We start from the raw sequence: 14,111 nt of genomic DNA, 5'->3' as shown, positions 1-14,111 counted from the left end.
TTAATCCAAAAGTGTTCAGCTAATAGATCTCCACAGCATTGAATTCTGGACTAGACAATACTAGTTCTGTGCCAGCCTATGTTGATTGGGAGGGACAACGAATCACCCTGTACAAAGTAAATGAATCATGCCGCGACAGCAGCAATCAGTCTAGCCGCTCATTATACAAAGGTAAAAACTGAGATTAGGATTATAGATGAGCAAAGTGCTTTAATCTGACACAGGGGGATGTCCTCTGTTAAAACAACCATGATGATCAATGCTAGCTCTCATTGATACTGACATAGAGGCTTACTGACATCAAATGATACAGCATTCCTGAGACAGATGCCACCAGTAATGGCATTAATATGTCCTGTCACTTTGTGTGTGTGTGTATGTGAGAGAGAGACAGAGAGAGAGAGAGAGAGAGAGAGAGAGAGAGAGAGAGAGAGAGAGAGACAGAGACAGAGAGACAGAGAGAAAGCGAGAGAGAGTGGAGAGAGAGAGAGACCGCACTCATTTACCTCTGGTTCAGGGTGTTCAACAGAATGATACCACAACTGGGATAGACAGTAAGTCTGTGTTATTTATCTTTGTACTAATCAATCCAAAGTGGAAATAGCTAGAGAGGTCATTTGAGCAGTACAGTGTGTTATGATTTGGTTGACATTTAGGAGTCCCCTTCCATTGGCTGAATCTGATGAATGGGAATGCTGCTCATTTGGATGTGACAGACAGATAGGGATGATTCAGTTCCTCTCTCTCGCCCACACCATGCTGCCCTGGCTCTGCTCTGACATCTGGGTGACATCTGCTTAAAGTACATCCTCTCTCCAGCCTGTATGTCAGCCTGAAAACCCTCCCAGCTCACTGCTCTGCTCTCTCAGTCTGTCCCTGGATACACACTCCAGGCTGAAGCCTTCCCTCTGATTCTGACATCTCTGCCACAGTTAGCAGACGAAGGGGGACAGAGAGAAATGTTTGAGACAGAGAAGGTCAGTGGACAGATCTGAGTGCCTCAGGTGCTCTGAGAATGAGTAGTAATCAGTGAACAGTGTACGTCTGAGTAAAGCCTGGTGAAGGTTTTGAGTGTGACTCCTCTCCCGCTCTCTGCCGCTCTCCCTGGAGGGGACGTTTTTGAATGCAACACCCTCTCTGTCTTTTTGCTGGAGGATAAGGAGGAACGGGAGCAGCAGATGGTCGTTAATCAGCAGAGAGAATGTTTAGAGTGGAAAGGAGAGGAGAGGAGGGGGAAAGAGAAGAGAAGGAAAGGTGAATAGAAGACTGAGTAATTGTTTTGCAAGCCAAATAAACCCTGTCCTAAACACTCAGGCAGAGAAACCATGCCATCGAATCACCATCTCGGTGCTCGGTGGGCGGTGCTCAGCGGGCGGTGCTCGGTGGGCGGTGCTCGGCGGGCGGTGCTCAGCGGGCGGTGCTCGGCGGGCGGTGCTCGGCGGGCGGTGCTCGGCGGGCGGTGCTCAGCGGGCGGTGCTCAGCGGGCGGTGCTCGGCGGGCGGTGCTCGGCGGACGGTGCTCGGTGGGCGGTGGTCGGCGGTCGGCATCGTTCAACAACATACGGCAGAACTGCAACGTCTGTGCACTGCGATGGATCAGGTGATGGCGACGATGGACAGGTGGGAGAGAGGTTGCCTTCATACACCTCCACCGGCCACAATACAACCAGCCCCACAACCCTCTCATTCGTCGCCTGGGTCCAGTGGTATTCGGCTCGCGCTCCCGAGGGAGTACGATGAGACGGCTGCCGGGTGCCATCACCGATCCATTTTTCTTTTTCCGTTTGTTCATTTCACACCTTTGGTTCATTCACACCTGGTTTTCATTTGCTTTAATTCCTGTGTGTATATTTACCCGTTTCCCTGCTTAGGATTGTGTGGGATTATTTTCATGTTGCTTGTGGAGGCTTTCCTCAGTTATTCACGTGTGTTTATTATAGTAAGGAGCGTTTGTTTTTTCTCCTCCTGTGTGTAACTGTGAGTTCCCATTGTCTTGGGCGTTTCCTTTTGGTGATTGTACCTGTACCGTTTTTGGACTTGCCTATTAAAAAAACGCTACATTGACATCTCTGCTCTCCTGCGCTTGACTCCTTATCTCCCTTCAGAAGGAAATCGCAACAGTCTGTCTCGACATGGTCTAGTCCTAAAACTATAGCAACTATGGAGAGTTCAACAAATCACGAGCGCTTTTAGATTCCATACATACATTTGGGGGCAGCCACACGGAACGGTCGCTTGTCCGTACTGTTCAACCAAATGATGGACCTGTGCCCCTCACAAATTACCTTAAAAAGCACACCATACATCTTTCTTGGTGAAATTGACAGCATTGTGTTGTAGTGGGGCTGAGAGAAGTATACCCTCCACTCTCACAGGCTGAGGTCATAACACAATTAGTACAAGCAGAGTGGATGAGGAAGAGACTCAGGCCTGCTTCTGAAACGCCACCCTGTCCTCTATATAGTGCAGTACTTTTGACCAGAGTAGTGCACTATATAGGGATTAGGATGCCAGATCAACCTCATGCATGAAGGACAACGCCAACCTGCCCAACAGAGACGCCAAAAAGAGAGCATCAAATATAACGAATGTGCACCACCCTGCAGCCAGACAGATGACAAGACAGTATAGTGTATAATAATGATGTGTTTGGTAACTCAGAGGGAGCAGTAATTCAGTTCCAAACATCTCATTTTAATTTCAAACAGCAGCCTCCAAATAATATCATTTTTAAAGAGCTGCATAAGCCCGTGATTTGGGCTATACCTAGATAATACGTGAGCCACTCAGTCGGTTGTGTCCGTCCCCTGCTCAGCTAAGTACCATTACACACCCTGTTAGCAGCGACACAACAAAGACAAATAGCAACCCTGCAGTGGATACACAGACCAGATGGCGCTTTAGTTGACCATAGAGCACATACTGTTTCAAAAAAGCAAAGATGCACCTCTAAAACAGAATCAGGCAGTCTACTGTGATAACAATTGTCTGGATCCAGATTAACAGCCCAAATATGAAGTAACGGTACATCTCCAAAGCCCCCGTTCCTTAGTTGTGTTCTCTGCTGTCTTCACTAAGGTTGGGTTGGTCGCAGTTAAGTCTGGCCTCCAATCCACACCCAACCCAGTCTGGTTAAGAGCACAATGTAACACTCTATTTACAATGACACAGTCCACAGCCCAGAAAACAAATAATGCTTGAAGATAATAATGCTTGAAGAAAGCGCAACATTTTATAGGCAGGCACAACAGAGTTCCTACCTTCAGGACATTGACGACACTAATAACAAGCACATATTCAGCATTTTAACATCCAAAGTAAAGTGACAATAAGTAAAGGTATTACTGATACTGCGTGTCAAGCTACTGCCCTGCGAAACCCCTAAAGCTTATCATTCAGGTGTACACCGCCCTGCTAACCATAGGAGTTGCTGAGAGGACGGCTCATAGAAACGTCTGGAATGGAGTAAATGGAATGGAAACCACGTGCTTGATGTGTTCGATACCATTTCATTCATTCCAGCCATTTCTATGAGCCCGTCCTCCCCAATTAAGGTGCCACCAGCCGCCTGTGCTACCAACACATATCCCTTATATCCCACCCACATAATAATTCCCCGTCCTATATGAGGGATTCATCAGTAAACATGATTGAAATAACTACATTGGGATACGTATACTATTGAACAAAACATTGTTTTCCCATCACTTGGGACAAATGCTAACGCAAAACTGTGCTACGATAATATTTCCTTATTTTCTTTTGTTTGGCAACTATTAAACGGTGTATCATTTTCCTGTGGGTATGTTAGGAAAGCATTCTCCATGGGTCATGAGTATTTTCCCTATTTGAGTGTATACTACAGGTTTGATTTACCCATGCTTAGTTCATCCCTTCAGATAGACATATCTAACAATCTCTCTGACCCCATTGGCTGCCTTGACATTAGCGTTGCAGTAATGGTCAGGCGTTGGTTTCCCTATAGCCCGTGGGTGCATCTCCCCATACCTACCGTCCGCAGGTTGACAGTTTCCCTATATGAATGACATAACATATCTCTCTGGTTTCCCCCCATGTCCCCCTTGTCCCCCTATGTCCCCCTCGTCCCCCAGTCAGTCAATGGTTCCTCCCTCAGCACGTCCCCATAGTGCTGACCGTGGTGTAACTAAATTTGGACATGGACACCCCCATAGCCATGGCGTCCTCCTCTCCATCCCGCAGCCCGTGGCGTCTGTGTCGGCAGGGCGGGCGGCAGCAGCAGGCGAAGGTGGCGAGCAGCGCAGTGCGGAAGCGTGTGTTCATGAAGCAGTAGGTGATGGGGTTGACACAGGCCGAGGTGTAGGACAGGAGGTGGATGAAGGAGATGGGGGCACCAGAGAGGGCACGGCGGGCAGAGACAGGGTGGAAAGCCTTCCAGGTGTTGGCGCAGTAGAGGGGCAACCAGCACAGGAAGAACAGAGCAACAATCACCACCAGCATCCGGATTACGCGCTTCTTGGCCAAGAGCTTGGCCTCCGAGGTGTTGCTGCGGGGACGCTCCAATTTGGACGCGGTTGCCGTCGATGATGTCAGAGTGGACATCTCCATGGAGCGCGGTCGCTTGGCGAGCTGGACGTAGCATCCATCACCTTCGTCGCTGCCACAAGCCCCGGTGGTGGTCAGACCGTTCTTTAGACCTGAGGGGGCGGGGCAAAGAAGATGACAGAGGATTTACTTCGCAGGCAAGTAGAGGTCCAAAACTGTGAGGAGGGGTCAGACCAATTAGGTTTTGTAACTAATAATTTCAGACGGTCACAAATATTTATGATCCATTCAACACCCCATATATCTAAATTTAGCGCATCACCAAAAACCTGAGTAACATCTCTCATCTGAGGGCTAATGTTCCCTAGCTTTCTCTCTTCCTCCATATCACTACCCCTCTGTTTCGCTCTCCCCTCCATCCCTCCCTCTCTCATATTGGACAGACAGATGGTGAAGGTCTACAGCCATCAGCAGCAGATATACTCCATATATCAGATCCTTCCAGCTACTCACTTCCACACTGACTAAAGGTTACGTTGCTCTAACCTGCAACACATTAACATGATTGAAATGCTAACGAAATGTTAATTCTGTGTGACCACAGAAAAGAGACAGCCCAAATCCTAATAATCTGGTTCAGAATTCAAACATCTGGGAAAGACTACTGGGCAGTAACTGGATGATAACTATTTATTCTAGTACTCAAAGTTAATTCCAATTCAGCATTCTAACATCTTCTTACTAACCTCTCCACTGCAAGATGTAAATAAATGTGTGAATAATTAAATAACAGTAATGTAGGTCTCACCGGGGGATGATGTCTTCTGAACCATCTCAAACTGGATTCCCCGGTACAGCTCTCTGGAGATGAGTCCATAGGCCACAATCATCACCACCCCCGGAACAACAAAGAGCGTAAGCAGCAACATCATGTTCCTGGGACACACACAGGAAGTGGGTTTAACAAATTGACCTTAGACACTAATCCAAGGTATGTTGTGCCTTACCCCTCTTGAGATGGTTAAGGTTAGGATGGTTGGTGACTACTCTGATCCTAGATCTGTGCCCGAGGCCAGCTTCTTCAAGGAGCATAGAGAGAGCATAGGAGAAAAGGGCTCGCTCTCACAGGAGACTTCCAGAAAGAGGTTAGGCAGAGGAAGTCCAATAGACATTGGGTTAGAAGGTGCAAACCAGAGATGGGGATCTTCAATTCTTCAATATCTTTGCTGTGGTCCAACGGCTGGAGACAATAATGGTTGATACCCAGTGTAGAAGACATTCCACCACAATGCTGTTATTCTATTTAGTCGTCGTGGAGGACAAAATATGTGGAACGGGTAATCGAAAAGTATTAAATATGTTAACAGGGACATTGAGCTAGTGGATTAGGAATATAAACAGTTGGAATTAAATTAGCTCTCTGGCTAAAGCCACATGAATTATGTCCTTGATAGTCCATTGAAATTGTTTAGAGGCACCATGGCTATTAGAACAATATTCCACAATCATAAGAGAGCCTGAAGGAGATTAGAATAGTTACATAGTTACATTAGAATAGTTATGTGCATCCATTCTTCCTTGGAACTGTCTCTTTATCTGTTTGGTTCCTACAAGTGTTTTAACTTGCTTTTGTAACTCATTATTGAACCCTTTGGAGAGTGAAAGAGAGGGTAAAGAGAGTACGTTTCGTGCATTTAATTCATCTCAATAATGATTTCAAATGGATGTCTGACTACAGCAGAGTAGGCTGGTGGGAGGAGCTATAGGAGGAAGGGGAGCAGAGCAGAGGTCAGGATCAGATGAGCTCCTGCATTTTCCAGCATTTTCTTAAAAAAAGATAGATTAGGAGTTAGATAAACTTAGATTTTTTTGTCAGGAACACATACCATCAAACCTGGAACTGAGTGAGTAATGTTTAGTCTGAAACTATATTTTATTTCCAAAAGCCAAGAAGAAAAATACACATTACTTTATAAGGACTGAATTCTAACATAATTCTGCCAAGCTTGATACAGCTTCAACTAGCACGTGTCAAGTGAGAGGTGTCAAAGCCCATTAGCCCAACAATGGCAGGAGAGTCACACAGTCTACCCCAACCAAATGGAGAGGCCTTAGAAGCTGCCTCCCGCTGTTCAGAGGTAATTAAAATACAGTACCCTGTGCATGTAAAGAATGATAAGGCAAGAAAAGATTACAAAATGAAGCTCCTTATGGAAAATCAAGAGACACTTTTTGCTGACTATTACAAAAATGGGAACATCAGCAACCTTATCTTCCACACAAACCATTCCCTGGCATGGCACAGTGCTATATTAGCACACTACCCCTTTGTTAAGAGAGGGGGGGTTAACGAGGGGTGGAAACTCAGAATACTTGATAACGAGGACTCTGAGTCAGGTAATATAAATATCTATAAGTCCGGAACAGTAATGGTACAAACAGTTTCAGCTGGACTTTCACCTAATCAAAGAATTAGCCCAGCAGGAGAAGCTCTCCCTTGATAAAGATACCGCCACCCCGAGCGGGTCAGACCAGACCTCTTCATTATGTAACCCCACAGACAAGCAGCCCCCAGCGGAGAGTCAACCTCCCAGCACAGGTCAACCTCCCAGCACTACCCCAGCACAGGTTCATTTTGAAATGAAGGACAAATTCACCCAGCTGGAGGTAAGGCAGGTGGAGCTGGAACAGCAGGTGATTACACTTCAGTCAGCACAGACCCAGACAACAGTCCAGCACAACAACACCCCCTTAACCAGACCCGGAATACTGGAGTTGGAGAGAGACATATCTGCACTCTGGACAGTGGTGAGACAACTTCAACAGGAGAAAGAGCAGGATCAAGAGAAGAACAGAGCACAAGAGGAGAGGATCAGACTGCTGGGGGAGGAAAGGTTGAGGGGGATGGAGGAGATGGTGAGAGGGACGGAGGAGAGGTTGAGGGGGACGGCGTGTGACAGAGAACAACCCACTAGAGAGGTGGCCACCCCCACAGAGAAGCCAGCAGAACAGCCCACCTCAGCACCCGACAAAAGTCTCGACACCACAGCAGAACAGTCCACACCAGACCCTGACCATAGAGTCGCCATCGCAGCAGAACAGACAAATGAAGAACCCCAAGCCCAGTAGCTCTCACCCCCTCTGAGCAACCCCCCTGTCAGCCACCCTGATAGCCCTTCTGACAACCCCCCCACACCCACTGAGGACAAACACAATACACAGATTGTACTACTTATGGACTCAAATGAGAAATATATAGAAGAAAAAAAACGTTTTCCCAAACACAGTGTGTCTAAACTCTGGTGTCCAAACACCCAGCGTGCCCTCGACCTTCTGTCTGAGGACCAACTAGGCTCACCTAGCCACATAATAATACACACAGGCACAAACGACCTGAGAGCACAGCAGGAAAGGGTGGCCAGAGCACTGAAGGGAGTGATTGAAAAGGCTTCTTCTACTTTCCCCAACGCACAAGTGGTTATCCCCACCCTGCTACCACGAAAAGACTTCCACCCTGCCACAATACAGCGGGTAAACGCAAGTATTTCTCGTGACTGTGCCTCAAAACCAAATGTTTTCCTGGCCCACCACTCCACCCTGGACTTGAACAGCCTCTATGACCAGGTCCACCTCTACAAGGCAGCAGTGCCCACCTTTGCCCGAACTCTAAAGGACATCGCTCTCAAACGTATCCCCAACACTTCACACAGGAGCAACAGATCAATAGACACCCCACCCAGACCAGCGAGACACCCTCCCAGACCTGCAGGAACCCCCCCTGGACCTACACATAGAGGACCCACGCCAAGAGGAATTACATCCAGACCACAGCACCCCCAGACACATCCACACCCCCACCCCAACCAATCAACACCCCCCCACGTCAACCATGCCCACACCCCATTTAGGCCCCCTCAGATCAGACCTATGCCACTCCTGCCCACCCCATGCACCCCACCTCCGCAAAGAGGGCCTCAACATGGAAGCCACACATACGCCCAGGTAGTGTGCGGGCAAACAGTCCCAACCCCTACTCTCACACTCTCCCAAGCCAATGGCATGTACCAGATGCTCAGCAGGCTCTGCTCACACTTACTGGCCTGAGGACAAACCACGACCAACAACATTGGACACTCTATGGAACAAAAAGCCTTCACTATATCATCCTGGAATATCCAAGGCCTTTGGTCATCTGCCTTTGGCCTAAAGAGCAGAAACCCAGACTTCACCAAAGAAATCGGTAATACAGACATTGTCATCCTGCAAGAAACCTGGTATAGAGGAGACGGACCCACTGGTTGCCCTCTAGGTTACAGAGAGCTGGTAGTCCCATCCACCAAACTACCAGGTGTGAAACAGGGAAGGGACTCAGGGGGTATGCTAATTTGGTATAGAGCAGACCTAACTCACTCCATTAAATTAATCAAAACAGGAACATTCTACATTTGGCTAGAAATTCAAAAGGAAATTATCCTAACAGAGAAAAATGTCCTCCTGTGTGCTACCTATATCCCCCCACTAGAATCCCCATACTTTAATGAAGACAGCTTCTCCATCCTGGAGGGGGAAATCAATCATTTCCAGGCCCAGCGACATGTACTAGTCTGTGGCAACCTAAATGCCAGAACCGGACAAGAACCTGACACCCTCAGCACACAGGGGGACAAACACCTGCCTGGAGGTGACAGCATTCCCTCCCACATATGCCCCCCTAGGCACAACTATGACAACACAACCAACAAAAACGGTCACAACTCCTGCAGCTCTGTCGCACGCTGGGTATGTACATAGTCAATGGTAGGCTTCGAGGGGACTCCTATGGAAGGTACATCTATAGCTCATCTCTTGGCAGTAGTACTGTAGACTACTTTATCACTGACCTCAACCCAGAGTCTCTCAGAGCGTTCATAGTCAGCCCACTGACACCCCTATCAGACCACAGCAAAATCACAGTCTACTTAAACAGAGCAATACTCAATCATGAGGCATCAAAGCCAAAGGAACTGAGTAACATTAAGAAATGCTATAGATGGAAGGAATGCAGTTTGGAAACCTACCAAAAAACAATTAGGCAACAACAAATTCAATCCCTTTTAGACAATTTCCTGGGTAAAATGTTCCACTGTAATAGTGAAGGTGTAAACTTGGCAGTAGAAAATCTTAACAGTATATTTGACCTCTCAGCTTCCCTATCAAATCTAAAAATCTCAAATAGAAAACCGAAGAAAATTAACAATAATGACAAATGGTTTGATGAAGAATGCAAAAATCTAAGAAAGAAATTGAGAAACCTGTCCAACCAAAAACATAGAGACCCGGAAAACCTGAGTCTACGCATTCACTATGGTGAATCACTAAAACAATACAGAAATACACTACGGAAAAAGAAGGAACAGCATGTCAGAAATCAGCTCAATGTAATTGAAGAATCCATAGACTCTAACCACTTCTGGGAAAATTGGAAAACACTAAACAAACAACAACACAAAGAATTATCTATCCAAAATGGAGATGTATGGGTAAACCACGTCTCCAATCTTTTTGTCTCTATAACAAAGAATAAAGAGCAAAAACATATACATGATCAAATACAGATCTTAGAATCAACTATTAAAGACTACCAGAACCCACTGGATTCTCCAATTACATTGAATGAGTTACAGGACAAAATAAAAACCCTCCAACCCAAAAAGGCCTGTGGTGTTGATGGTATCCTCAATGAAATGATCAAATATACAGACAACAAATTCCAATTGGCTATACTAAAACTCTTTAACATCATCCTTAGCTCTGGCATCTTCCACAATATTTGGAACCAAGGACTGATCAGCCCAATCCACAAAAGTGGAGACAAATTTGACCCCAATAACTACCGTGGAATATGCGTTAACAGTAGCCTTGGGAAAATCCTCTGCATTATCATTAACAGCAGACTCGTACATTTCCTCAATGAAAACAATGTACTGAGCAAATGTCAAATTGGCTTTTTACCAAATTACCGTACAACAGACCATGTATTTACCCTGCACACCCTAATTGACAACCAAACAAACCAAAACAAAGGCAAAGTCTTCTCATGCTTTGTTGATTTCAAAAAACTCAATTTGGCATGAGGGTCTGCTATACAAACTGATGGAAAGTGGTGTTGGGGGTAAAACATAAGACATTATAAAATCCATGTACACAAACAACAAGTGTGCGGTTAAAATTGACACACATTTCTTCACATAGGGTCGTGGGGTGAGACAGGGATGCAGCTTAAGCCCCACCCTCTTCAACATATATATCAACGAATTGGCGCGGGCACTAGAAAAGTCTGCAGCACCCAGCCTCACCCTACTAGAATCCGAAGTCAAATGTCTGCTGTTTGCTGATGATCTGGTGCTTCTGTTACCAACCAAGGAGGGCCTACAGCAGCACATAGATCTTATGCACAGATTCTGTCAGACCTGGGCCCTAACAGTAAATCTCTGTTTTTTCAAAATAATGGTGTTCCAAAAAAGGTCCAGTCACCAGGACCACAAATACAAATTCCATCTAGACACTGTTGCGCTAGAGCACACAAAAAACTATACATACCTTGGCCTAAACATCAGCGCCATAGGTAACTTCCACAAAGCTGTGAACGATCTGAGAGACAAGGCAAGAAGGGCATTCTATGCCATCAAAAGGAACATAAATGTCAACATACCAATTAGGATTTGGCTAAAAATACTTGAATCAGTCATAGAGCCCATTGCCCTTTATGGTTGTGAGGTCTGGGGTCCGCTCACCAACCAAGACTTCACAAAATGGGACAAACACCAAATTGAGACTCTGCACGCAGAAATCTGCAAAAATATCCTCAGTGTACAACGTAGAACACCAAATAATGCATGCAGAGCAGAATTAGGCCGATACCCACTAATTATCAAAATCCAGAAAAGAGCCGTTAAATTCTATAACCACTTAAAAGGAAGCGATTCCCAAACCTTCCACAACAAAGCCATCACCTACAGAGAGATGAACCTGGAGAAAAGTCCCCTAAGCAAGCTGGTCCTGTTCACAAACACAAACACACCCTACAGAGCCCCAGGACAGCAACACAGAGCAAACTAGAATGCTATTTGGCCATAAACAGAGAGTACACAGCGGCAGAATACCTGACCACCGTGACTGACCCAAAATTAAGGAAAGCTTTGACTATGTACAGACTCAGTGAGCATAGCCTTGCTATTGAGTAAGGCCGCCGTAGGCAGACATGGCTCTCAAGAGAAGACAGGCTATGTGCTCACTGCCCACAAAATGAGGTGGAAACTGAGCTGCACCTCCTAACCTCCTGCCCAATGTATGACCATATTAGAGAGACATATTTCCCTCAGATTACACAGATCCACAAAGAATTCGAAAACAAATCCAATCTTGATAAACTCCCATATCTACTGGGTGAAATTCCACAGTGTGCCATCACAGCAGCAATATTTGTGACCTGTTGCCACGAGAAAAGGGCAACCAGTGAAGAACACACACCATTGTAAATACAACCCATATTTATGCTTATTTATTTTATCTTGTGTCCTTTACCATTTGTACATTGTTAAAACACTGTATATATATATATAATATGACATTTGTAATGTCTTTATTGTTTTGAAATTTCTGTATGTGCAATGTTTACTGTTCATTTTGTATTGTTTATTTCACTTTATATACTCACTTTATATATTATCTACCTCACTTGCTTTGGCAATGTTAACACATGTTTCCCATGCCAATAAAGCCCTTGAATTGAATTGAATTGAATTGGAAGGGCTCAATGTAATGGCTGGAATAGAATAAATGGAATGGTATCAAACATAATGAAACCACATCTTTGACTACGTTCCATAATTTCCATTCCAGTCATTACAATGAGCCCTGTGACATAACAAGCTGGCATTTACAGGTTAGGTTGTTCTATGTCAGGGCCTCAGAGAGAGGGGATGGGGGATGAGGGATAAGGAGAGAGAGAGAGAGCGACAGAGAGAGAGAAACAGAGGCGGACAGAAGGAGGGACGAGCTGACTGACAAGCAGACGGACGGACAGACGGAGAGATGAGGACGCAAAGAGGGGGCTATAAAGAGGCGGGAGAAGAAGAGGTAGATATAAGAGAGGTACTACTGTTGGATATAGAGGAGAGAGGAGGAATTACTGGTGGAGATAGAGGAGAGAGGAGGAATTACTGGTGGAGATAGAGGAGAGAGGCGGAATTACTGGTGGAGATAGAGGAGAGAGGAGGAATTACTGGTGGAGATAGAGGAGAGAGGAGGAATTACTGGTGGAGATAGAGGAGAGAGGAGGAATTACTGGTGGAGATAGAATAGAGAGGAGGTATTACTGGTGGAGATAGAGGAGAGAGGAGGAATTACTGGTGGAGATAGAGGAGAGAGGAGGAATTACTGGTGGAGATAGAATAGAGAGGAAGTATTACTGTTGGAGATAGAGGAGAGAGGAGGAATTACTGGTGGAGATAGAGGAGAGAGGAGGAATTACTGGTGGAGATAGAGGAGAGGAGTTATCACTGGTGGAGATAGAGGAGAGGAGTTATCACTGGTGGAGATAGAGGAGAGGAGTTGTCACTGGTGGAGTTAGAGGAGAGGAGTTACCACTGGTGGAGATAGAAGAGAGGAGGCATCACTGGTGGAGATAGAGGAGAGGAGGTATCACTGGTGGAGATATAGGAGAGGAGTTGTCACTGGTGGAGATAGAGGAGAGGAGTTGTCACTGGTGGAGATAGAGGAGAGGAGTTATCACTGGTGGAGATAGAGGAGAGGAGTTATCACTGGTGGAGATAGAGGAGAGGAGGTATCACTGGTGGAGATATAGGAGAGGAGTTGTCACTGGTGGAGATAGAGGAGAGGAGTAATCACTGGTGGAGATAGAGGAGAGGAGTTATCACTGGTGGAGATAGAGGAGAGGAGGTATCACTGGTGGAGATAGAGGAGAGGAGGTATCACTGGTGGAGATAGATGAGAGGAGGTATCACTGGTGGAGATAGAGGAGAGGAGGTATCACTGGTGGAGATAGAGGAGAGGAGTTATCACTGGTGGAGATAGAGGAGAGGAGTTATCACTGGTGGAGATAGAGGAGAGGAGGTATCACTGGTGGAGATAGAGGAGAGGAGTTATCACTGGTGGAGATAGAGGAGAGGAGTTATCACTGGTGGAGATAGAGGAGAGGAGTTATCACTGGTGGAGATAGAGGAGAGGAGTTATCACTGGTGGAGATAGAGGAGAGGAGTTATCACTGGTGGAGATAGAGGAGAGGAGGTATCACTGGTGGAGATAGAGGAGAGGAGTTATCACTGGTGGAGATAGAGGAGAGGAGTTATCACTGGTGGAGATAGAGGAGAGGAGGTATCACTGGTGGAGATAGAGGAGAGGAGGTATCCCTGGTGGAGATAGAGGAGAGGAGTTATCACTGGTGGAGATAGAGGAGAGTGATGAGCTGCTTTGAAGAGAAAGAGCCAAATAAAAAGTAAACAAACCTTTTCAGGCGTTGCTCCTCCCTCCAAGCTGTCTCTCTCACTTTTACTTTAGTTTTCTGGAGAACCTCAGGAATGTGTGTGC

General features: G+C 46.0%; 1 protein-coding gene across 1 annotated transcript in view; it reads right to left on the bottom strand.

Annotated features, from left to right (window-relative positions):
* Positions 1–1,486: 1,486 nt before the first annotated feature.
* The window catches only part of LOC109882183 (cholecystokinin receptor), a 143,992-nt gene continuing 131,367 nt past the window's right edge, over positions 1,487–14,111 (bottom strand). Inside the window, exons 4-5 of the mRNA XM_020474271.2 lie at positions 5,332–5,459; positions 1,487–4,675 (exon numbers count right to left, since the gene is read on the bottom strand). Of these exons, the coding sequence (XP_020329860.2) occupies positions 4,131–4,675; positions 5,332–5,459 (673 nt within the window). The 3' untranslated portion in view covers positions 1,487–4,130. The remainder of the gene's footprint in view (positions 4,676–5,331; positions 5,460–14,111) is intronic.

The sequence above is a fragment of the Oncorhynchus kisutch genome, linkage group LG2, assembly GCF_002021735.2.
Source record: "Oncorhynchus kisutch isolate 150728-3 linkage group LG2, Okis_V2, whole genome shotgun sequence".
Lineage (NCBI taxonomy): Eukaryota > Metazoa > Chordata > Actinopteri > Salmoniformes > Salmonidae > Oncorhynchus > Oncorhynchus kisutch.
Note: the sequence above shows the minus strand (reverse complement) of the source record. Positions and strands in the feature narration are given on the sequence as shown.